A 24360-nucleotide genomic window follows, 5' to 3' on the forward strand; every position below is an offset into this window, starting at 1 on the left:
TGTAAAGTAGATATAATCTATACTACGAATAGAAAGACGATGCCCTATGTTCAGAGTGCCAGGACTTGAGCACTGTCAAGATTCTTGATGCAAGATTATGGGAATATGAACCAGCGCTAGGCAGTTCTGTCGTGCTATTCACACCTCCTATCGCGATCCGCTCAAGCGTTGAAGGCCGGGAATGACGAGTCATCGTTGCGGTGGCAGTTGGAGCGGGCGACGAGCTCGCTCGGACACTGGACCTGCTCGAAGTTGAAGTTGGGGTTGTCGGCGTTCTGGAACCAGTCGAAGCGCCACTCGCAGCCGGCCCGCAGCTGGGACGGGAACGAGGCGCACTCGGACCGGCTCGAGATGCCGCCGTACTGCTGGCCCGGGAGCGCCTGGCCGTACTGGCGCGTGCACCCGTCGAAGAGCCCGACGCCGCCGCCCGGCATCATCAGGTCAAACTGGTTCGAGCCCAGGTCGCCGCCCGTGTTGGTCGACTGCACGACCATCGTCTTGCCGCTGACGGGGCCCGAGGTGAAGGTGATTCTGCTTGGGTTAGTTATACGCGTCGAGTGGAAGAGAACGGACGGCAAGAATTGTGAAGCTTTAATGGAAGAGGAAGAGGGAAGAAAAGGAGATAGAAAGGTGAGAAGGACATACTTGAAGCAGGCGCAGCACGTGGCCGACTCGGCCGCGATGGCGGTGGCGGCGAAGCCGTAGGCGACGTCGTCGTTGACGGCCCAGGGCGAATTGTTGGCGCAGGCGAAGGCGGCGCCGCCGTCGCAGCCGGAGGGGGCGTCGGCGTTGGCGACGGGGCTGTTGTTGTTGTCGCACGTCGTCACGGGCTGGCTCACGGCCGCCTTGCCGGACCACGCGCACGACGTCTTGCAGCAGTCCCAGTACCGCGTCGAGCGGCCGGAGCCCGAGAGGGCGGACGCTGTCGAGGCGGCCGTGAGGAGGGAGAGGAGGGTTGGGGCGTGCATGATTATGTTGATGATGGGGGACTATCGAGTTCTTGGGATCGTGGTATGGTGGGATATGACAAAGGGGGCGAGCTATGAAGACCAGACTGGATACAGTTGGGACATTACTGCCATGACTTACGCATACAAATACATACTTTATAGATGGTTCGCCGCTCAACCGCTTGCCCCCTTCCAGGATGGCCTAGATTCCTCGTCGTCATTGTCTCTTGACGTATGGCGCCAGGCTGCCGGGGATCGGCAGACATTTGCATGTTTTATCCCAAACAAACGTCGCCCTTGATTGAAAAAGCCCGGCGGCCCAGCTCCGTTGGCCTAAAGCGAACAAAGCCTCACCCCACCTGCCACGAAGGCGGGTTGCGGGCCCGGCTGGCCAACTTCATATAAATTACACGGGCGGGGATTTCATTTCCTTTTGCGGACGTCTCCGGCGGTGCCGCTGACGCGCAAGAGATGATCCGTCAATGGGGGGTTATGAAGCCGTTGCTCCTGCGACAGAATGTATACAGTTTCGAGGGATGATGGTGTAGGTGTGTAAGTCTCTGGATACTACCGGTCCGTCCAGATTCCTCCGGATCTTGGAACTCGATCTCGGCTGGCACCCGCACTTGCATCGGATCTAAGGGGATAGGGGTATATACACTGCTAGAGGTCAGCCTTGACTGAAATGTATGTAGTTATTCAAAACATTCGTGTGAGTACCCTGATGGTGGGCTGGCCATACCCTACGAACATGAAGGGTAGCCACTCCACTCACTTTTCATACATCACATATATACCTAGCTAGGGACATCTTTATAGGTCACGGTATATCTTGGACAACTTAATAGTTCTTGGTAATTTTTTTCTTTCTTTATTTGTTCTTAGCTTTTTTCTTCTCTCTTTTTTTCTTTTCTGTTCTTCCTTTTTTCTTCGCATACTAAATTAAAAGATCCCAGACCTTACATCGCCGATGGTGACGGTAATGGTGATGGGTGAAAACAGAGAAACAGAGCAGACGCAACCGTTAACTAGCAGGAGAGAGGGTTAGTGAGGTATTACGTGGACATACCTGTAATCTCCCACGACCACAGCCAGGACAAGACGAGAGGAAGGCCACCCATACGAAGAACTAGGATTGTGTGCCCAAGGACCGTCGTCGCCCACTGCCCTATGTCGCTCCATGGCTTTGGACAGTGGGGGCTGTTGGGCTCACTGCAGAAGAAGACAAACAGGCAGACGAAGACGCAGAACATGCCACATCCACAGAACCAGACGGTCATGAACAGCAGTGACAACAGACTGAATAGAAATGACCAAAACGTACGAATGAGCCTGAGGCTGAGCCTGAAGCTGTAATAGCCTATCAGAAGCGCCACGATGACGCAGCCGGTTGCGAAGGCGATATTCCAGCCCGACATCTCGTCGGGTTGACTCCATTGTTGCAAATTCATCATTTGCGAGAAGTAGATAGATAGATATAGAGACGAGAGTAAGCTGGTGGGTGTTCGTGTTGTTGTTGTTGTCGTGGTTGGTTTGGGTTTAACTTTTGTTTTTGAAGGACCGTCGCCGAGGATTTATATACCCGGCGACGGCGATGGTAACAACCCGGCCGTTGTTGTTGCGAATCGAAACAAGCCGACTGGTTCTGTTTCACAAGCATATCGTCCAGAAACGAGTAGGGTGTTTTCTTACAGTGTGCACAGCACCACTTCTTTGATGATGAGCATTTCATTTCTTTGTCTCTCTTCGTTATGAACATCCGTCCTTTGTCCCCCTGCTGTTCGTTCTCCATTATTAAGTAAAATAGTCAGTGGTTCCGCGCTCAACCCCCCACTAATCCATCCCCAATAGAGACGGGACAGGCCTGCCACAGGGCAATTGCCGCTGCTATCAGGGCTTACCTTACCTACCTTACCTCAACCGTCGATGCGACACACATCGACCTTCCTATCTAGGCCAAGACCCTTCTGCAATCGTGCAACGTCTTCGCGGTATCAAGACTGTGTAACGCCCGACACGCTACCACTTATCATGAGGGGGTATCGCAACATGATGTCAGTCGGCGTCGGGATATAGCCCGTAGACCGTAGATACCGCTCAACTCGACATGGCGATCTCGGGATGCTACTACAATGGGCTGATTCGGGTCAACCCAGCGAGGCCTTATCACTGCTTTTACGTGATGATAAATGGCATATGTAGACACACTTTCACAACATCTATGTCTTGTTGATAAGAATTGACGATAAACTGGCACGGATCGTCGTACCGATTACGGCCACCTTCCTCGTTGTTTCTGCTGCCCGGCTCCCTCTCTCTTGAGGTCGTAACAAATTATTTTCCAGCATTGTCATTTATTTCACACCCGTCGCCACTAGTTGCTGGGAAAGCAGAGGTCTGCGCAGAACAACCGAGGCAGGCAGGGCAATTTTGTACCATGACAGGAGACGGCGAGAAGGCCTCGGCCCCGCCCGAGTATGACACCAACCCGCCCGACGGCCACTCCTCCTCCGCCCCTATGACGACGCGGACATCGAGAAGACGGGCTCCGCGCCGGCGGCGCCGAAACCGGACGACGTCCACGCCGGCACGGTACTCCAGCACGCCGACAAGAACGATGCCGACGAGGCTTACAAGGTCCTCGTCGGCCACGCGGGCGAGACCGTCGTCATGACCCCGGCGGAGGAGAAGAAGCTGCTGCGCAAGATCGACCGCAACCTGATGCCGCTGCTCTGTATCGTGTACGGGCTGAACTATCTTGACAAGACGACCGTGTCCTACGCCTCTGTCATGGGGTTGAAGGTAACTTTGCCGCTCCAAGCACAAGTACCGTGAAATCGAATTATACATGCTGACATGTTGTTAACAGACGGATATCAACCTCGTCGGTGAGTTCTGCATTGGGTATACTATACACTTGAAGCGAGTGTGCACTAACCAGTACTTTAAAGGCCAGGACTACTCTTGGATCGGATCCATGTTCTATTTCGGTTACCTGTTCTGGGAATACCCAACGAATCGTCTTCTGCAACGACTGCCCTTGGCCAAGTATTCGGCGTTCAATGTCATCATGTGGGGGCTAACCCTATGCTGCATGGCCGCGGTTAAGAACTTCGCTGGTGCAATGACGGGTCTGTAACCCTGGTTTATCATACGGTGAATCTTGTTGCTAATCCTTCCTAGTGCGATTCTTCCTCGGAGTCTTCGAGGCGGCCGTATCACCTGGTTTTGCTCTATTTACTAGTCAATGGTGTAAGTCACTCTCGATGAATAACGGTCAATCGCAACAGTTGTTGACGGCATTGTGCAGATACGATCAGCGAGCAGGGTAGCCGGACTGGTATCTGGTTCAGCTTCAACGGCGTCGGCCAGATCGTCGGCGGATGCGTTGCGTACGGCATCGCCGCGGGGACCAAGCACCACCCGGTGGCCATCAAGTCCTGGCAGCTCGTCTTCCTGGTCATCGGGCTCTTCACCGCCGCCATGGGCGCCCTCTTCCTCTGGCTCATGCCCGACAGCCAGCTCAACGCCCGCTTCCTCACGCCCAAGGAGCGGGTCATGGCGGTCGAGCGCATCCGGGTGAACCAGCAGGGCGTGGGGAACAAACACTTCAAGTGGTATCAATGCAAGGAGGCTCTGACCGATCCCATGATCTGGGCTTTTGTGTTCTACAGTCTCGTTGCCGACATCCCTAACGGTGAGCCACTTTTTGCTTGGGCGACGGATGGCATCTGAACTATCAAGACTGACTTGTGTCGACAGGCGGGATAAGCAATTTCTTCTCGCAGCTTATCGTCTCTTTCGGGTATTCGCCCGAGGAATCTCTTCTGCTGGGTATCCCCGGAGGCGCGGTCGAGGTGGTAGCTCTGATTGCATGCGGATATCTTGGTGACAAATACAAGAACAGACTGGTAGGTTCAGTATTGTCTTGAAGTAGCACATGGTCGCTAATGGCCTTTCAGCTTTTCTCTACTGTGGGTATGATCATCGCCATACTCGGCATGCTCTTGATTGCATGCCTCCCGGCGAGCAACAGCCCAGGCCGTCTCGTTGGATACTACCTAACACAAGCCTCGCCCACACCATTCGTCGCATTGCTGTCCCTGATCTCGACAAATGTGGCCGGGTGGACGAAAAAGACGACTGTTGCTGCCATGTATCTTATCGGCTACTGCGTGGGCAACATCATCGGCCCCCAGGTGTTTCGAGGTAAGCTACCGACTCCCTCCATCTTGGGGCTACAGATCATGGCTAACCAACTTCATGTGTTACAGACAAGGATGCACCACAATACAGGCCGGCCGAGATCACCATTGTGGTTTGCTATGCTGTCAGCTTGGTGGATTTGCTCTTTATTTATATGTGGTGCAAGCGCCAGAACAAGAAAAAGGCAGTGATTCGTGCGGCGCCGGGTACGAAAAACTACAAGGCCAAGAGTTCTTGGATTTGACCGATCGAGAGAACCCCGAGTTCGTCTACAGCGTTTAGTAATACCTTAGTATGTAGCCGGAATGGGCGATAGTTCCAAATGTGCTGTCAAGCCATCCGGCTTCGCAACCTCGGTTGCTGCTGGAGTTGCGGATCCCGTATCCATCCCTGTCTGGTCCAGCAGCCCCGGGGTAGCGGATGCGGGGAAGCTGGGGTAGCAGGTAGCAGGTAGTTTAGCGACTGCACCACTGGAAATACCACTGGAAATGCAACACAATGACCTAAGGCCAAGCAAGTCGATAGCGATGTGCATTTGATGTAGGCAACCTCATGCAGATGATTTATTATATGCACTTATGTAATCATTGCATTCATCCTCCATTGGGATTCATATAAATCTCAATATGCTGCATCTGTCGTCCAAGGGTAGTTACATTCATCGGCTTACATGCACAAATCCAATTCGAAGCTGGGCCTTATCTTGCATGACGTGCAAGCCGCCTCGTATGCGTCCTGTTGGGGAGCCAAGTCGTCAAAATTGTAAGCGAGGTCTCACTCTCTCCCTCGGATCCTGGCTTTTCCCACCCGCCCGTAGATCTGTAGATCCGTCGTTAGCAGAAACCATTGGTTTAATCCCATTCGTTTCTCCTCATTTCTCACTCACTATCGGGTTTGCAGAAAAAGAAGAAGAAGCTCACAAGACAAACTAGCTACCATGAGCCACCCGCAAGATGAAGTGCAGCGGCACTCGCTGGAGGACCCCGAGTCCTTCTGGGCCCACCAAGCCGACCAGCTGCACTGGCACCGGAAACCCAGCGCCGTGCTGACGAGGACGACCAAGATGCTGAAAGGCAACACGCAGCACCCTCATTGGGAGTGGTTCAAGGACGGCCAGATCTCCACTTGCTACAACTGCGTCGACCGCCACGTCCTGGCCGGCCGCGGCGACAGCCCAGCCCTCTTCTACGACAGCCCCGTCACGGGCGCCCAGCAGACCCTGACCTACGCGCAGCTGCTCGACGAGGTCGAGGTGCTGGCCGGCGTGCTGCGCGACGAGTGCGGCGTCCGCCGCGGCGACGTCGTGCTCGTCTACATGCCCATGATCCCGGCCGCCGCCGTCGCCATGCTGGCCATCGGCCGCCTCGGCGCCCTGCACGCCGTCGTCTTCGGCGGCTTCGCGGCGAAATCCCTGGCTCAGCGCATCGAGGCGTCGCGGCCCGTCGCCGTCCTCACGGCCTCGTGCGGCGTCGACGGCGCCAAGGCGCCCCAGAGCTACCGGCCCCTCCTCCGCGGCGCCCTCGCCCTCTCGCGGCACAAGCCGGGGCGCGTGCTCGTCTGGCAGCGCGACGGGCCGCTGCTGCCCCGCTGGGAGGGCCTGGATAAGGCCGCGGGCGAGCGCAACTGGTTCAAGCTCGTGCGCAGCGCCCGCGCCCGGGGCGTGCGCGCGGGGTGCGTCCCCGTCGACGCCAACGACGGCCTCTACATCATTTACACCAGCGGCACGACGGGTACGCCCAAGGGCGTCGTCAGAGATGCGGGCGGGCACGCGGTGGGGGCTGCACTTGTCCATCAGCTACCTCTTCGGTATTAATGGACCGGGGGATGTCATGTTCACCGGAAGGTTAGCATTCACTCGCGCGCGCAATATTTACGTACCCATTCCATTGTAGCTGCTATTACGCAGGGCTGACTCCTAGACTCTTTGCAGTGATATTGGTTGGGTTGTGGGACACTCATACATCATCTATGCGCCTCTGCTAGCTGGTGCCGCCACTGTTCTATTCGAGGGGAAACCTGTAGGCACGCCGAATAGCTCGACGTTCTGGCGAATCATAAGAGACTACAAGGTGAACTCCTTGTTCACCGCTCCGAGTAAGTGCATACACCCTGCTAGTGCTCACAATGATATATATCTGCCTACCGCGTCGACTGATACTTTATAATACCAGCGGCCTTGAGAGCCATCAAGAGGGACGATCCCGAGAACAAGTTCTTCAAGGAAATCGGTAAAGCCGGCGGCCTGAAGACTTTACGTGGGCTCTTCCTAGCCGGGGAGCGGTCTGAGCCGTCCATCATCACCACCTACCAGGAGCTCTTACGGGAACACGGAGCCCGGGCGCCACCGTCATCGACAACTGGTGGTCATCCGAATCGGGGTCGCCCATATCGGGGATAAGCCTCGTCCCCCACGCGGGCAAGGATCGATGGACTAGTATACACAACCACAAGCCCCTGGCCATCAAACCAGGGAGTGCTGGGAAAGCGATGCCCGGGTTCGATGTCCGCGCCGTGGATGACGAGGGCAACGAGGTGAAAAGGGGCAAGATGGGGAACATCGTCATGGCGATACCGTTGGCGCCTACCGGCTTCCGCACGCTGTGGCAAGATGATGAGAGGTTCTATAACAGCTACCTGAAGCGCTTCGATGGGAAGTGGATAGATACGGGAGACGCTGGCATGATCGATGAAGACGGATACATTAGCATCATGAGCCGCAGCGACGATCTCATCAATACGGCAGGGCATAGGCTATCAACAGGTAGGGAGACTAACGGGCACCCCCTCCCCTCCAAGACCAATCCTTTGAAAGCCGTCGTGGCTTATACATGGTTAACTAATTAACTCGTCATGGTGGTATAGGCGCTATCGAACAAGCCATCGCCAGCCACCCCTTGGTGGCCGAGGCGAGCGTGGTCGGCATCCCGGACTCGCTTAAGGGCCAGCTCCCCTTCGCCTTCGTGACGCTCTCGACGCCGGACCACCCGACCTCGGCCGTGCCCGACGCCGCGGTGGCGCGCGAGATTCAGCGGCGAGTGCGCGACGAGATTGGCGGCATCGCCACCCTGGGAGGAATCATTCAGGGCCAGGGCATGATCCCCAAGACGAGGTCGGGCAAGACGCTCCGCCGGGTCCTGCGGGAGCTAGTCGAGAACGCCGTTCACGGCGACTTCGACAAGACGGTAAGCTTCGACTTTTGGGGGGCCGTGTTTCCTTCTAATGTGTCTCAGAAGTTTGAGTATGCGGCTCGGCTGTTGCCTCATTCTCTCATGTGGACCATGTGCTTTGTTTCCTGAGGAAAAGGAACGCTAACGCCGAGAGTCGATAGGTTCCGTGGCCGGCCACCATCGAGGACGCGTCCGTGGTCGAGGTCGCACGGGCCAAGGTGGCCGAGTACTTCCGGGGAAAAGGGCGGGGCCCACAAGGCCATCGAGGCGCGCGCCAAGTTGTGAATGTTTTGGGATGTTTTATTTGGTGGTTTGAGAAAGCCAAAGAAAACGCGCATCCGTCGAACGATGACAAGAATTGAAGGGTGGACAAAGAGAGAGAGAGAGGGTGGTGTGTCTCGGGGAAACCTATTGGCCCTGCGGGTGACACAAGCAACGCTTACACGCAGGGCATCCATTGTTTTGTAACGTCTGATTGCTGCCTGAAACCTGGAAGCCAGTTACTAGGTCGTGTGCCTGGGTCTGATGATGACTATTCAGGTTGCTCACGGGTCTCGGGCCGGAGGAGACGGACTGGACCTTTTCGGCACCGAGGAATGAATGTCTCGTATAACGCGGTCCTCTTTCCTCCTCGCCCTCCTCACCTCACCTCACCTCAGCTTTTTATCTATTGACCTGTGACACCGGATGACCCAAATCGTCGAATCGAGACGGGTGCCCGTCATCCGATCATTTCACGACAAGACCCCAAAATTTGACACATCATGTTTCCCCCCTCCGTGAACCTGAACAACCGACGCCCATGGCGGTAATACCTTATCCTCCTTCTCAATGGCTTCTTTTCTCACCGCCCTCCCCCATCCGTGAGCTAGTTTTGGTAATGTGCGATCTGAGGGGGTCAACAGACGGTCCGGGTCGTGACATTGCATTATTCTCCTTACCCGGATGGATGGATCGATCACGATGTTTATTAGTGTCGGTCCAACCGAAACTACCCCAGAAACATCAAACATACATAGTACAAGCACGGGTGTCACAAAAACACACACCCACACACAATGCTCATCATCAATACAAGACTATACGAATTTCAAGTCGAGTCAATTGGGACACCTCGTCTCGCACCGAAGGCGACATCTCAGAACACCGAATCTCATTGTACAATATCATGTCTTCTTCGTTCTATTGGATATCGCCAACTAGCCTAAATACCATGTTGCTGATTGCACACTACTTTACATGTCTCAATACCATCGCCACTTTCACGGAGCAGATATAAGATGGGAGGAGGGGGTGATGGAAAGGGTGATTGATGGCTCTAAAGATTCTGCTTATCAATCACAATCACATTCCAATAGAAGTAAGGACTTTGACCTAAAACCCCAGAAATGCTGTGAAGTTCTAGGTCATCTTCTGAGGTAAGTAGAAGAATTGAGAAAATATCCCTTTCTGTCGACCCGCGGATCTCTCATTCACCCCTTTCCCCGTGCGACTCTGCTGCTGCTGCTGCTGCATGTACCATCCATATATGTTTATAAGTAACGGCCCGTTGCGTTTTTGTGTAGGGCTTGGCTCTCACTCACTCATCTCAAGTGTCACAATGGCGCGTAACATTCCCGGGCCCCGTACTAGCTCGCTGACTGTTCTCACGGACTGGACAAATTGTCCCTTTTAATGATGCCTGGGCCAGATCTGAGAAAACCAAGGACTCATGACCAAGAACACAAGGCCGTCTCTCGGTCGGTCTGTCTGTCTGTCTGTCTATTATGGTGGTGTTGGCAAAGTTAGAAGTACTACCGCACAGTGTTGTTTGGGGGGGGGGGGTTGCGGGGGAGAGGTAACTTCCAAGTTGTGTAATCAAAGAGCATGTAACTCGAGATATCATCCTGCTCCCCATCTATTAGGGAGTATAGTCGCCTTATGCAAGGCTGTTGTACATCTTAGCAACTTGTGATTATCTGGGCTGCCCTGAGCAAGGTGGGCGGGCCTGTGGAACATATTATACGCTTTGTGTCGTCAAGTAAGCAGTGGAAGACTACCTCCTAGTCATGCATTGTACGAGCATCTCACGCGGGGGAAAATACTTCTGCAAGAACACGCTGCGAACTCACGCTGTGTTAAAAAAATTTACTTATCAAACCCGAACGCGGCCAAAGGTAGGCAGGCCTCTGAACGCATGGTATAATCACTCTCATCACAGGATTCAAGCTCTGGGTCAGACAACGATTAAAATCCTAGGTCAGCTAATCGATCAGATCGGCCCCGTTTGTATGTAGCGTAGACTAGGTTCTAAATTGCTGTGTATCAAGCAAAAAGCTTCCCTTTTTTTTTCTCTTCGAAATCCCCAGAGGAATTCGATAACCTACTCCCTCCCCCCTCAAAACATTTCCAACAACACGCCCACAGTGACACCGCACTTTTTCGAAAAGAAGAAACTGGTCGTCATCAAGTCGTAATTCAAGGAAATTTCCTTCGAGTATCGCCCAGGACCCTCCCCTCTTCTTTTTGGGAGGCTGGGCGATCGAGGTTGGACCAAAATAAAAAAAATAAAAGTATCAAATGTGCCTCATTCGTGATCAACATTACCCGCCTAGAGTTCATGATAGGCGGGGGCATCTCCGTTGCTCAATTTCTCGTCGTGCTCGGCATAAAGGTAGGTCAAGGTGAAGAAGGGGTGTGTTTTTGCCAAGAAGATTAAAGTCCTCCATGCAACGCGTCAAATCGTGAGCCATTTACACAGCCTTGAGCGGCATTCAATAACAAGCAAGAATCAAGTGTCGTAAGGTTCGTCATCGCGTCTGTAGGCTGCAGTCCAAACATGCCGGATGATCTCGTGGCAAGAACGAATACAAGAAATAAGGAAAAGTCGAAGGAGCGTCGTCGTAGCAGGCGTCGCAATCTATGTCCCGCAGGAGTCCAATCGTAAGCAGATCGCCTCTTGGAGTAGAATGCCGCAACACCTTTCTCAATGCAATAAACGAGAAAATAAGCCGCAAAAAGCACTCGCGCCTTGTCGCATGCGGAATCATCATCAGCATTACCGCCGGCGTTGCGATAACGTCGACGGGGGTCGGTTCATGGCGTCAAACGTCGGGGCGGGCATAGGACCGTCCATCAGCGTCTTCCGGCGCTTCAGGTCAAGGCTCGCGCCCGAAGCCCGGTCGTCGTCGTCGTCTCGTCCGCGCTTCATCGGCCCAGTAGCGCCGTTCATAATAGGGGGAACGTAACCGTTCTGTAAAGAACCACCCATATCATTCTGGGAGCCGTACACATCGCCACCCGGTGCACCGTTAGATGCCCCACGGTCATTGCTCATTACATTATACAGGTTGCTGGAAGGAGGGGGGATTCGCGGAGGAGTGTTGTATCCCTGCTGCGTATAGAATGGCTGGGGAGGGGCTGCTGTGCGGGGTGTGGCACGGCCAGATCCTGCCTGGTGACCTGGGGACCCCGTCATCTCGGGGGAAAGGTGAGAATGCTCGCCGGATAGAGGGGCAACAGGGGGAGCGTTGTAGTTGTAAGCCGTTCGGTTGGCATCGTACGCTCCACTGTCGTGAGTGTATTCGCCCTCATGCTCTGTCTCGTCCTCGCCGGCTGACTGTGGTACTTGCTCGCCAGCCTGTGGTTGGTGCATCATGCCGTTCGGAGGCTTGACATCTTGCTCACTAGGAGCTGCTGGCCTACCAGTGGGAGGAGCCATATCGTTTCTCATGTAAGAGTTGGGCTGTCCGTAAGAGTTACGGTCCTGAGGGCTGCTGTGGGACGCCGGGTAAGGAGACTGATGGGTCGCTGTATTGTAAACTCCACGAGAGTTGTCATATGGCTGGGTGCCTTGAGGGTAAGATTGCATGCTCTGCATCGATGAGCCGGGAGGCGTTGTTGCAGGAGTTGCGGGCATTGAGCGAGCATTGCTTAGGCTTGTGTCGATAGACATGGGGTTCGTGCTGGGAGCACCACTCATATTTTGCTGACTCCATTGGAAGTTATCCGAAGCGCCCATATTACCCATAACACTGGAAGCGCTGGTGGGAGGCGTGGGAAAGGTGTGAGCACGATCGAGAGACGGCCGTCCCGAGCCATTGTGCGAGGGGAGCGACGACTGTGGCGGAAGCCCCATATGGTGGTGATGCTGCTGAATGGATGGCAGAACGCCTCCCTGAGGAGCTGGAGCTGGGGTATTGCGCATCTGGCTTTGCTCCTGCTTTCGGCGCTCGGCAGCGGCCATCACCTGGTTGGTTCGAGTCTGGTTCGTTGGGTGATACAGCAATGCCCCAATGTTGTGAACAAAGAGAGGGTACAGCATCTCTGTGATTTTCTCCTTGTTTGCAAAATCCAGCGCTCTCTCGAAAGGAATCCTGGGTAATGAGTCAGTCTCAGATTTATACAGATCGTTTCAGGGATACTGACCAGACTCCCTTCAAATGCATTGGTCCGATCTTCACAACGTGTCGGACCTTTTCGCTCTTCAGAATTCCGTCTCTTCTACCACGCGTCATGCCTGCTACATTGAGCAGCTTGGTGCCGTTGATCATGTGATTGTCTGCCCTCATTGTTAGCAACTCTGCGGCGTGATGATCTGCAACTTGATTTGATCAACTAACCTTCACGACGTGCGACACAAATGCCTCTGGCCTCTACTTGAAAGCACAAGCTTCCTTCATCTTCCCACAATGTTGCCGTCACGCGAGGCTTCATACCAGGCGGCGCTACTTGTCCCGTAGTGTCCATGCCAGTAGCGTACTGACTTCCCATGCCCGGTTGGTTTACTGCAGGCAGAGGCAGGACATTTTGAGCAGGGCCCATGGAGTTTGAGACAACAGGCGGCGCAGATTGGGGAGAAGTCAGCCCATTTGCGTAGCCATATTGTTGTTGGTAGGGTGCCGAGTATTGACCAGGCCCCGGGTGCAACAGTGGTGCGGGCTGGTGACCATATTGTGACAAACCACTGGAGGTTACAGTCTGAGGAGAGGGCGCAGGACCTGCGGACATATGCTGAGGATAGTACATGTCGGGGAGTGGGAGCAGAATTCATTGCAGAATACTGGTCGTATCTTCCAATTGGGTGAGAAGGAGGCCCTGACAAAGCCGTAGACACTGGAAGATTAGGAGAGGGCGTCTTAGGTCCGTTGGACGAGGCAGCGGATGTAAACGAGGAGTGCGACTCTCCGTTGGAGCTTGTCGAAGACGCAATGGAGCTGACCCGGGGAGACGAGGTACCGGACGAGTATGCCAAGGTAGGCTGAGGAAACGGCAATGAAGGTAACCTCTCGCTCACATACGGCGTGCGCTGGGTAGCAGGATGGCCGTAGTAGGGTGGTACGTCGGACGTTCCCCGGGCTTGCGTATGGGAAATCGGCGGTAGATCCAGCTTTACGGCGTTGAAAAAACTGCCGTTGAGGCTCGAGGGGAGTTGATCCTAGTCGGCTAGTAGACACGACTTGGTGGGAGGCAGGGAGCGGTGAATCCCTTTTGGCAATTCGGAGCTGGCTGGCAGGACAGGCAACGACGAATTGAGTTGCTGTACAATGCGATTGGTTGACAGGCAAAGTGCAGGAGCTCGAGACAGGTGCAAGCGTTGTACCGTCGTGGGCGAGATTGGCGGATAACCCGAGCAGAGTGCCGTAACACTTCGGAAGGCACTTTAACGATTTGTCTTCAAGCCCAACTGAACCAGCCTCTTGCGGCGAGGAATAGCTGTAGAATGGTAAATTCGAAACCAAGGATATGGCCGTCGATAAGGTCTCTAGGCAGGTCGCAAGGTAGCAAGCTGGTGACTTGCAGCAAGATGGCGACTGGTGCTCGTTGTGCGGCTTACACGTCGAAGTACTGATGAACACTGCGATGGTCAGTAAAGCAAGGCAAAAACCCCGGCGGTGTGTAGTGAGGCAAGAAGAGAAAAAGTGACCAGAAGGAAGACAAGAGGAAGCGCAGGTCAACGAGCAATAGCAAGTGCAGTCGTTCTCGTTGTCTTAAGCGGGTTTTCCTGGGTGAAGTGCAGGTGGTGGTGGGTTTGGACAAGCGGCGTGGGGTCGTTTGAGGAGCGACTATTTCCACCCTATGCGAAGCGAGCACGGAACATACAACGAACGACGTCTTCTTCTTCTTCCAGGAGCTCCCGGACTCTTAAGCAAGCCCGAGATTTTCCAATCGACCTGTCGTCACAACTACAAAGTTGTCTGCCTCTGCGGTATGCTTGATAGGAAGAGAAGCAAAAGCAGGGGCACCTGGGGGAGAAGAAGAACTTGGGGTTTGGGCAGAGTTTGCGCGGAGGATGCAGGTGCAGAAGCAGGAACAGCAGTAACGGGATGGAGACCTCGATTATGGGTCACTTCACATACCTTCTCCAACCCCGATGGACCTGCAACTCAAGGAAAACAGAGGAGGTCGGACGGGCCGTGTTTGAGAGGAAGAAAAGAGAATGAGGAAAAAGAAGGTTTTCTTCTTGGAGCGGATGAGAAGGTGGGAGAACGAACAGAAGGGAGGAGGCAGGAGGAGGCAGGAAAAAAGGTCGAGATTAGAATCAGACGGTATACGGGAGGTAGAGGCCGTACCCGTTGTACCTTGGGAAGAGTTGAGAGAAGAAGTGCAGGATGAACGAGAGAAAGGTGCAAGTAAGTGATGAGATGAGAGAAACGAATCCCCCAGCCCTGCGAGAACGTTGCGCGCTGCAGCAGCCAGAAAAAGATACTCTCGCTGGATGGGATGGATGGACTTTGCTCTCCCCTCTCTCGTCTCTGTTCCCTCTCGTTTTTTTCGCTTTTTACATACGGTACAGCAGCAAGTACAATGTATATTTGGCGATGGCCCCCCCGGGGAGAGCGAGAAAGTGGTGCCCTGCTTCTTTTCTGGGTCTCTCGCTCTCCTGCTCACTACTTTTGCTGGGGTTTTGCGTTGTTCGAGCCGGGGCAGGTTGTAGTGGGCTGGAGGTTGGGTCGACTTTACTAGGGTCGTAGATAGGTCCAGGACATGGGGGGTCTCGCTCTTAGCTGGACCCCGGCCGACCTACCTTTTTCCCTACCGTCTACTTTGCCAGCTAGGGTGGTACAACGGACAGTCAAGTGTGGCGTGTGAGCCGAGCTCGTCATGGGGGGTGTGCACCGGTAAGGGGAGCGAATGTAACGCCAGAACGAGAGCCAGCGAGAGAGGGAGGGAAAAATACAGTTAGCAGGCGGTTGATTGATTGATTGATTGGTGAATTGAAGTGCCATTCATTCATTCATTCGTATTCTTTCTCAACGCTGACCGTTCAGATTGGGGCCCATCACTACTACCTAAGGTACGTACGCCTGCCTATCTTTCCCACTCACCATGCTATCTTGCCTCTACACAACACCCACCTTCGGCTATCCAAGCCAGAAAGAAGGGCAGAGTAAGCAACGGCAATGTGCAATCCCCATACGTGCATGGAGGCAGCTCTATGGGACCTACAATATTTCGACGGACGGAGGAAGAGCTAGCCCCAGTAGAGTAAGTCTGTTAGGTTTAGAGTCTCTCTTCACGGGAGTTTCTCCATCATGTAGGTATTGCTGCATGTACATGGGGCCTCAGTGGGTCGTTTTTCTCCTTTTGGAGCAAACCTTTGGGTTCTTGATATCCACAGGCTGTGTGTACAAGGTACCATGTACAGCCCTCATCCATGTCTCCCATGTCTGTCCCATGTTTGGAGCTGGACCGATGGCTGGATGGAGGGAAGAAACAACAGGCCAGCCCGCAACACAACCCACTTGGCCTGCGCAAAGATGCACGCACTGTCCAGCACGAAGTACAGCAGCGGGGTTTTCTGCCAGCAGGTGGGACTCTGGGCTGGCTGGTGGTAACCAAGACCTCAATTCGGCATCTTGGGAAAATCAAGACAAGAGATTTTGACAGGCCACCGCTATGGATAACAGCCGTACAGTAGGCTCGATCTCTCAAGCACGGGTCTCACCGTGGGGTTTGCATCACAGAATAAACTTGATCTGCTCTACAGACTACAGTAGCAGCAGTCCATCCTTCCCGCAAACCCAAGAGCTGGAGCATCCGAAGAGGTGGTTACTGTTCAGTAAAGACCGGGGAAGCGTTTATTCGTCATCTCATCAACAGAGAGTATATCTAGCCGTACTCGGTTCGACCTTTTTGGCGACTGCTTTCCAACACCACCTTACCGGCTCCGCACACTGTGCGAGGCAGTTTTCTCTTCAAAGCCGCGCCAGCCCAACATGGATGCTGAGAGCTTCGGTGTTGAGACCGCACTCAGACTTCACAGGGCTGCGGTCAGCTGGTACAAAAGAAAGAGATAATTATCTCATCCCAGCGGCTCTGACGCGAGCCGTAGGTCTACCCTAACACAGACTTGGAGCAGTTCTTCTGTAAAGAGCTTGTCGTGATAAACACATATAGCACAGTGCGTGTGCAACAGCTGCCAAGGACAAAAGAGGCAGGGATCGCCAGATGGTCTGCGCCGAAAGTCAATCCAGCGAGTGAGGAGTGGAATCGGGAAATCGTGGGAGTCCCGTCAGCCCTTACTCTCACCGACCAACGGCCACACTGTTCAGGCATGGCACCGTGGCACAAGAACCTTGTTCATATCTCCCGTACTGGGTTCCTGAGACGCTGGTGGCTTGGGTGGCTTTTCTCGGATCGGTACGGTTGATGCTACGTCTACTCCGTACATGCCTAGCTATTTTCCTCTACACTGTTTCTTATTAGTCTGGCGAGAGCATCCTAGACTGCACGTATGCGCCCAAGGTATAGATTTGAACCCTCCTGGGCTCATATTGCTATGGAGATGGAGGGAGGATCGTGTAGAAACGTTCTCTCCCTACAAGGTCTCTGGCAGGTCAAAAATAAAACCACAGGACTTCCTCGTGGTAGCCTTACGGCAATGCCATTGCTGCCCTCGACGGGCGGTCGAGCGGCAAATCTTCTCGAGTGCCAGTAAGAAGTTTCGGTTGGGAACACGGAAACGCTCTCAGACATCAACTACCGCACGCCATGGCAGGTTGCCCGTCAAGACGTCAATCGTCTTGTTAGACAGAATACACAACCCCCCTTGGCTTCCCACAACGTATTATCCGCAAGCTGGCGCTTCGCAGAGCGAGAGCGCTTGTTCATTTCCCTCAGGCCAGGCTTGTCCATAGATTGCCAGATGCGGATCTTCTTTTACGTACGATGTGGGTAACTTTTCGAGCACAATCGCATTGTTCTTGCCGGTGGCTGAGCCCCGTGAGCAATATGATGAACACCTAGTCCGGGTATTATCGTCATCCGCCCGCCGTCACAGTCTGGAAACGCTCTTAACCAAACCATGGGCAGCGACGCCCCAAGCGTCCAATAGAGAATTTAATATAGAAGATTGACGACCAAGGCGTTGCAGTGCTAGAGTACCAGGAATCGCTTCGCTTCGTTCACCCCACTGCAAAGGCATCGCAGCTATTCCTTGGAGTCTTTCGCTCCCCATCCCTCCCCTCCTTTCTACTTGTACAAGATAAGCAAGGTTCCTGGTTGGGCTGCGCTCACAGATCCCGGCTATGACAGTGGGACCACGGCAGGGTTCCAGAGCCTTGAGATTGAATCACCAGCACTTCTTAACATCCGGACCGAAGCTGGATCTAACCCAAACCGAGCGAGATACCAGGGAATAAGTCATCAATTGGCTGCGAAATCCGTCATCTAGGAAGTAACCTTGTAGGCTGATTTTAGTCTTTCTCCCTCTGCCGAATCAGTCAGAGCCAAAGACGGGTTCGACTCAGGGACCCCCGATGCCCTGTTGTGGTCAATGAATGTTGGAGGAAGTTAATAAGTGCGCACGACGTCGATCTTCTCAGCGAGCACACACATCGTCGACCAAATTAGAAGGTCGCTTTGGCTGGAGACGGAGGGGGGCCGTCAGTCAAGACGGCAACCAATGCATGCGCTACCTGTACATCGACAGCTACTACATATACATACACATCAAATATACATTAGACCAGGGCCTGGGTGCATGCAAGTTATCTGGCAAACTGCGGCGCTCTGTGAGCTTAAACGGATTGATGTTTATGTTCACCTCTTCGGATGGCCCCTGCTCACCGGAGCTACAGAAAAACATCCAAGCAAGCTCACCAGCGAAACGAAACATCATCATCTTTAGACGTTTCCCAAAACCAAGATTTGAGGTGATGGCTGTCTCTCGGGGCTCACAGACGGCCAAGGACGCACGTCTATTCTGGTCTTTGTTGGTCAGATGGCACAGACGAGACCATGCCTCTCTGAACCCGAGTCCCGACTCTGCCCCGAGCTCAGGCGTAGTCCCCCTCCTCATTTGTCTATTATCATCATCATCCATCATCCTGACTTCTTTCTCCCGGTGGGGATCTGAAGGCCGTAATGTCACCACGGCTCCAACGGACGTAAGAAGATCTGCAAGCACGTACCAACCCAGAGGAAGAATATGGCCGATATGCTGCGCTGCTGCAAGGTCTCACTATCCTCTATCTTTCCGCTGTGCGCCCGTCGTTACCGCATCCTACGCAAATGGCTGCATAGCTGTGTCACGCCAGGCGCACATCCGTTACACCTGCTTCATGGGGTTGCAATGCACGATGCATCTGACATTGGACACACGCTTCTCAGAAGGGCTACCATTACATACAACCTTGTGTTTATATCGACTGTGGCCGGGTGCGGCAACACATGGTGAGGCCACACATTACATACTATCGAGTCGTCGATGGAGCTGTGTGTGTGTGCAGTTAAAGGTTCACAACCCGGGCTCCTCTAAAAACCCAGCCATTCATTCATCCATGGCGTGCATACAAGAATATGATGGCTCGCGATGTACCCGATGTTTACTTGCTTACTTCGGGCCATGCAGGTTCATGACCATGGTTACAGAACCGTTGAGCAGTTGCAGTTGCGTAGGCCTAACCGCTCAGCATACACACGCGGATGAGAAAGAGAGAGTCGCGTAGCCGTTGAGGCTTATGGCATCTTTCCGTCACCCAAACGCCGCCTGCGAGACTCGGTGCCCGCCACGGCTAGGTTGTGAATTCTAGAGCATCAGACGCATCAGATAATCTGCCCATGCATGGTGGGGCTTGCAGCAAACTAGGAAACGCCTAAATGGTTCCTCTGCAGCACTTACGTATCTCGATGCAGGATGCCGCTTGGCCTCAACATGCTGCAATGCAGGTTATCAGACAATTTACGCCAAGCCCGCCACTTGCGTTAACATTCCCGCAACAGTCTTCGAATAGCATCTTTTAACCCTCATCATTTGCGGATAGGTTTACACAAGAACAGAATGTCCCTTTCCACCTTGGCAGTCTTTAACCGCCCAAACATGGCGAGCTGTTTAGTCGTAACAGAAAGAAACCTTTTGGGGATCAAGATTCTGTTCATCCAGTCATCAACCCCCCTCGTGATCGTCTCCATTCTCCTAGGCATGCAGATATCAGACAAGGGTGCTGTTGGGACGGGCAGCCCAATCGCGAGAAACAAATTTTGGCCTGACTGACTCTTGAAGTCTACTCAGACTCCACGACCCCGGTATGAGCAATAATTACTAGTAGCTAGGCTCAACAGTAGTAATAAAAAATACTCCCGTCTCAAGAGGCTGGCTGTTTTGTCTTGTCTTCCAGCCCTAGGCCCAGCTGCCTCCGATAAGACACACGAGAACGTGGCTTGGCAGCGCGGACACCATCGTGGTTTGCTGACTGGCTCGTGGCTCCTGCCTACTGGCTAGCACCCGAGTCAAATGGCATTGAAGACGTGTGTTTCCAGCCAGACAGCTTGCACACGTCTAATTCAGCACGGACTAACCAAAGCCTAAATGATCGCGGTGAGCGAGCCACATGGTTGTCGATCGCTGGATTGATCCAGATTCGTACCTCTTCAGGGGTTTTTCTGTCTCACTTCGGAGGGGATTTGGACCATCATAGTCGAGGAACAGGGGGTTGCTAGTTGGCGGAGCCAGCACTGCCCGTCTGTCCGGTCGATACCGGAGCACCATCGGCAAGGAGCTGTGGCCTCCACCGTCTATTGCGGCATAGGGAGGCACTCCCGTGGATAAGGAAAAGAAAACCGCTACTAATAAGCGCTCTTCCTCACGCCAAATAAAGGAACACAATTGCGGCAAGCTGGATAATGCTGTCTCGCATGGCACTATGCGCTTCGGCGAATACACAATTGTTCCTTGGGCTGGTGGCGTCAAACTGTTAATCGAGGTCAACCTATATTAGAAAGAGCCTCAATTGCTCGTTCAACCAAGACTTGGCCATGATCTAGAATAGCATTTTGTGCTGATATACATGATCCGGCCCAGCCATGCTTGCAGAACAGAGCATGCTCATTATTCCGCTCTCCCCGGTGGGCCGGCCATGGGGGTAAATTACCCAAGCCATAGGTCTCAGAAGCGATTCTTTTTCTACCTCAGTGGGCCTACATTGGTAGATTGCCTCGGAACCGAGGCAGACCGCTTAGGACGAGAGATGAAATCAGCGTCCGTTACTAAAATATCAGCTAGGCAGTACACGTCCTGTGACTGCGGTGAGCATCTCGACACCGTAGACGGGAGCTAAAACATACCAACTCTGTCGTACGCAATTCACCGCACGTACAACAACACAAGATAAGGTCTCATATACTTTTCACTTCACTTCCGCCTCGCCTGTTGTCTTCTCGACGTGGCAAGGCATCTTCTCTGGAGGGGTCCATTGGATCACCAGTGAGCTGAAATTCATTGCAGCTCTAAAGATCGACATTATCATGCTCTAAGCACTTACTATTATTGTTTCCTTCCCGAGTTCTTGCTTCACACACACACCACCCATACAGGGGACCCCATCCAACGGGCTTGAGCACTCGCATGAGCCAGCGGCGGCCTAACGCACAGCGGGCAGCGGCTATGCAAATCGTGCGTTTGTCCAATCAGCATTTTTTTTTCCCCATGCATGACCCCCATGGCGAACTCCAATATTTGGCAAATGGCTCTCCCTACTACCTAGGCCTCCATGGCTCGTGCTCTGATAGCCTCGGGGCGTTTCATCGGGCTGCTGCCGTCCTGGCATTCCTGTCTAGGGGCATTCAATATTAATTATGAGCTTCCAGCCAGGCCTGGGATCGACCTTACCGTCCCAGGGACATGGGAGTTGGTTCCTTGGCTGGTTTAGAAAGCCCTGTCCGTTACCACCACACTGCTATTTCTGCCTATTCTCATTGGCGAGCTGTTCCAGAAGGCATCCCGGGAAAAGCAAGCAGTACCGTCTACTCGAGCTCCTACGCATACCACCGCAGCGAGGGAGGTACCGATCATCAGATATGGCCGGAGAGGCGGCTCGAGAAGGGGGTTGAATGTCGTACACGCCCACCTCGGTACTTGGTCTCATCGTTCCGACTCGTCAGAATCTCCCAAGTGCTTACATACCCTTGCCGTGCCCTTCCTGTTCCATTTATTGCAATAGTACCTGGCCTGCCTATATCGACGTACGCGGTCGTATGGCGACAGACAAGGGAGCATCGAGGTAATGCTGCAAGTGCAGTACGGCACCCGACTAACGCATGTAGGTAGCGCTTATCAGCTTACCCGTGCCATCCTGGCCACCTTCATGTTGCAGGTCCGTACAGTGCCGACCCTACAAGTACTCTCCAGTCCCATCAAGAATTCTGTTTATGGCCAATGAGAAGGACCCACGTCGACACCTACCACACTTGGTCTTGAACAGGCAAGGCACAATCAACAAGTCTCTGCTAGAGTTAGGGGCTAGGAGATTTTTCTTCCTTTAGGTGACAGTTAGCAAAGCATAAGCCAACAGTGGAGAAAAGACCGAAACTCAGAAATCCGATCCCGTCCTGCCCGTTCAATCATCAGTTCCCCTCAATGATCTTCAATCCCGCAGCGCGCCTGGGGGAGGTTATTTCTAGCAGAATCCCTAAGCCGTCAACGTGCGTTTTGTCTTCTCTCGGTTCGGCCAAGCCACTCATGACTTGGACCACCCCCGCGCTAGAAGAACCCTCGTAGTTCTTCTATGCTTTTGGTTCATCGTACGCTATATTAGACGAGTTCACTGGTAGCTGGCGGCGGGCCAGGCAGCGTCGTCGAATGGAGCACCCGCTCCCAGCTAGGTTAGTTGATGATAAGTCTATCCGACCTATCGTGTCCTGACTCTGCCAAGCCTTTCCTGCAGACGCGGACCGTTTTCCGTGCTAGGGGATAAACCCACACCCACGCGGTACTGTGGGCTATATGCAAGTAGACACACACACCTGGCGGAGGCGTTACGTATCTGCATCTATCTTAACCGGGTGAGGAAGGACCACCACCTCCCTCAGCCGCCATACCATACAGTGCGCTATAGACTGTCCAGCAGTATGGGATTGCGAACTTTCATATGACAACGAAGATGATGATGATGATGATGTTGATGAGGGGTGTGCAGAGAATCTCGACTCCTACCAAGTGCGACTGCTGCTACTCTGTGGCGCGCCAGAGCTGTTTTATTTGTACGTACGTCCAATTGACTTTGATGGGCGACGGCACCATCCATTAGTATTGTGGACCGAGAGAAGAGAATCTTGGCCCAATTGGAGGGCGGAACGTGGACGGGCTCTGGAATGGAATGGATGCGCGACATCCTTCTCTCTCTACCACGGCTATCCGACTAGTAGAAAGATCCTAAAATGGTTGTGTTGTTATTGTCAACCAAACCTCATACCACATACTCACACGCGTCCTAAAAGCTAGAGCCAATCGCACACAACTCTGATCCATCGCCATAATAGTACTATTATTGGCATTGCCATTAACTGGGAAATCAACGAGGAAACCTCACTTCTGGAATGTCTACAAAGCCGCCCCCCTAAACGAACCACAGGCAGGATGACGTAGTGGTCATGCAAGTGGCAGCAGTATAGAGGCTGGGTGGCAAAGCAAACTCCCAGTAACTTCTATACTCGACCTGGCCACATTTCTGTACTCTATTCGTCGGCATCGCGTAGAGCGTCTCAACTTTTGTATTGATCTATCTACGTCAACTGGTATGTATGAGAAAAGGGGGAGTAAAGAAATGACTCTTCACATGCAGCTTGGTATAAGAAAACGAATACTTCTTACTACCTCCTACACTAGGTCTGGAAGAGAAAGATAATTACTAGACCTCACGCCATACTCCGTGGGTGTATATTTACTGCACACTGTGGTCGCGAAAACGCCAACACGTTCTTCTGTGTTGTCGGGATCTGAACCCTCGCACAGCGAACAATTAGCAGTGGACAATACCAGCTGGAGTACCGGGCTGGGGAGGAGGGGGAGGGGAAGAGGAAAGTGGTACAATGTGCGACGGTGTGATAGGCCCAGCGAAATAGGTTGGGTCCAAGCTTCTCGTAGGTGGAGTTCTCACCGCTACTTAGGTGCTCTCTAAAGAAACACCCTCCAGCGACTAGTCCCCGCCAAGTACCTACCGTCGTCTACATGTACATTTGATTCTTACGGTACTGCTTCCAGTCGTGGTAATTCTCCCTCTCGTTCTCATCCGCCTCTCGCCTGCATCCCTGCCTTGACTCTTGACCCTCTCTTCCTCCCAATTCGAAGGTATGAATGTACAGGGTTGATGTAGCATTTGTCGTGGCGTCCCGATGATCGTCAAGTCGTTGGTTGTGACTTTCGCCATCATCTTCATAAGGTTGAACATGACAAGTAAGAACTTGACCAATTTTGTCTCATTCGTCTGAGCCGCTTGGCGCCCGAGAGACAACTAAACTAAACCAGCAGGCGGGAACTCTCTTCTTTATTTCCTGGCTTCCATGATTGTTTCCGTTGCTCTTCGGTGGCTGGAGAGGCTGGGGGGAGTAAAAGAGGCAAGCAAACGTCTCGAGTCTTCCGGTCCCGCAACGCTGAAAGAACCCCTATCCGGTATTCATTGGACGGCCGAGAGTCATTCCGAACGGGGTCTGCTTTCAACGACTACAACATCATGTATGTACATGTGTACAATATCATATTGGATCGGGCTCTCGACTTAATCCCTCCTCCTGCCTTGTCTGGTCCTTGCCAAGTGAGGAGGAAAATCGCCTGATCCGCC

The 24360-nt window shown here is 53.3% G+C and overlaps 6 protein-coding genes across 6 annotated transcripts; 2 read left to right on the plus strand and 4 right to left on the minus strand.

Annotated features, from left to right (window-relative positions):
* Positions 1 to 161: 161 nt before the first annotated feature.
* Positions 162 to 968, minus strand: PG994_010505 (putative endoglucanase type K; the record flags this gene model as incomplete). Its single annotated transcript, XM_066861914.1, has 1 exon — positions 162 to 968. One exon carries the CDS (start codon positions 966 to 968, stop codon positions 162 to 164), a length of 807 nt encoding a protein of 268 aa, XP_066711024.1.
* A 924-nt stretch (positions 969 to 1892) lies between these two features.
* On the minus strand, positions 1893 to 2368 carry PG994_010506 (uncharacterized protein; the record flags this gene model as incomplete). Its single annotated transcript, XM_066861915.1, has 2 exons — positions 1893 to 1978; positions 2275 to 2368. The coding sequence occupies 2 exons, from the start codon at positions 2366 to 2368 to the stop codon at positions 1893 to 1895; spliced, it is 180 nt and encodes a 59-aa protein (XP_066711025.1).
* A 1123-nt stretch (positions 2369 to 3491) lies between these two features.
* Positions 3492 to 5400, plus strand: PG994_010507 (uncharacterized protein; the record flags this gene model as incomplete). The annotated part of the gene is made up of 7 exons (XM_066861916.1): positions 3492 to 3752; positions 3820 to 4081; positions 4134 to 4202; positions 4261 to 4647; positions 4713 to 4861; positions 4913 to 5159; positions 5225 to 5400. Coding segments are annotated over 7 exons (1551 nt in total), but the record flags the coding sequence as incomplete, so codon positions are not given.
* A 693-nt stretch (positions 5401 to 6093) lies between these two features.
* PG994_010508 (AMP-binding enzyme) lies at positions 6094 to 8685 on the plus strand (the record flags this gene model as incomplete). The annotated part of the gene is made up of 6 exons (XM_066861917.1): positions 6094 to 6962; positions 7087 to 7250; positions 7328 to 7436; positions 7490 to 7917; positions 8019 to 8338; positions 8485 to 8685. 6 exons carry the CDS (start codon positions 6094 to 6096, stop codon positions 8683 to 8685), a joined length of 2091 nt encoding a protein of 696 aa, XP_066711027.1.
* Positions 8686 to 11360: 2675 nt separating this feature from the next.
* PG994_010509 (KilA-N domain-containing protein) lies at positions 11361 to 13330 on the minus strand (the record flags this gene model as incomplete). Its single annotated transcript, XM_066861918.1, has 3 exons — positions 11361 to 12678; positions 12731 to 12863; positions 12925 to 13330. The coding sequence occupies 3 exons, from the start codon at positions 13328 to 13330 to the stop codon at positions 11361 to 11363; spliced, it is 1857 nt and encodes a 618-aa protein (XP_066711028.1).
* A 23-nt stretch (positions 13331 to 13353) lies between these two features.
* On the minus strand, positions 13354 to 13610 carry PG994_010510 (KilA-N domain-containing protein; the record flags this gene model as incomplete). Its single annotated transcript, XM_066861919.1, has 2 exons — positions 13354 to 13417; positions 13456 to 13610. Coding segments are annotated over 2 exons (219 nt in total), but the record flags the coding sequence as incomplete, so codon positions are not given.
* Between the last annotated feature and the right edge of the window lie 10750 nt (positions 13611 to 24360).

The sequence above is a fragment of the Apiospora phragmitis genome (assembly GCF_038363925.1).
Source record: "Apiospora phragmitis strain CBS 135458 chromosome Unknown utg000010l:1.0-9815664.0:1.0-9183399.0, whole genome shotgun sequence".
NCBI lineage: Eukaryota > Fungi > Ascomycota > Sordariomycetes > Amphisphaeriales > Apiosporaceae > Apiospora > Apiospora phragmitis.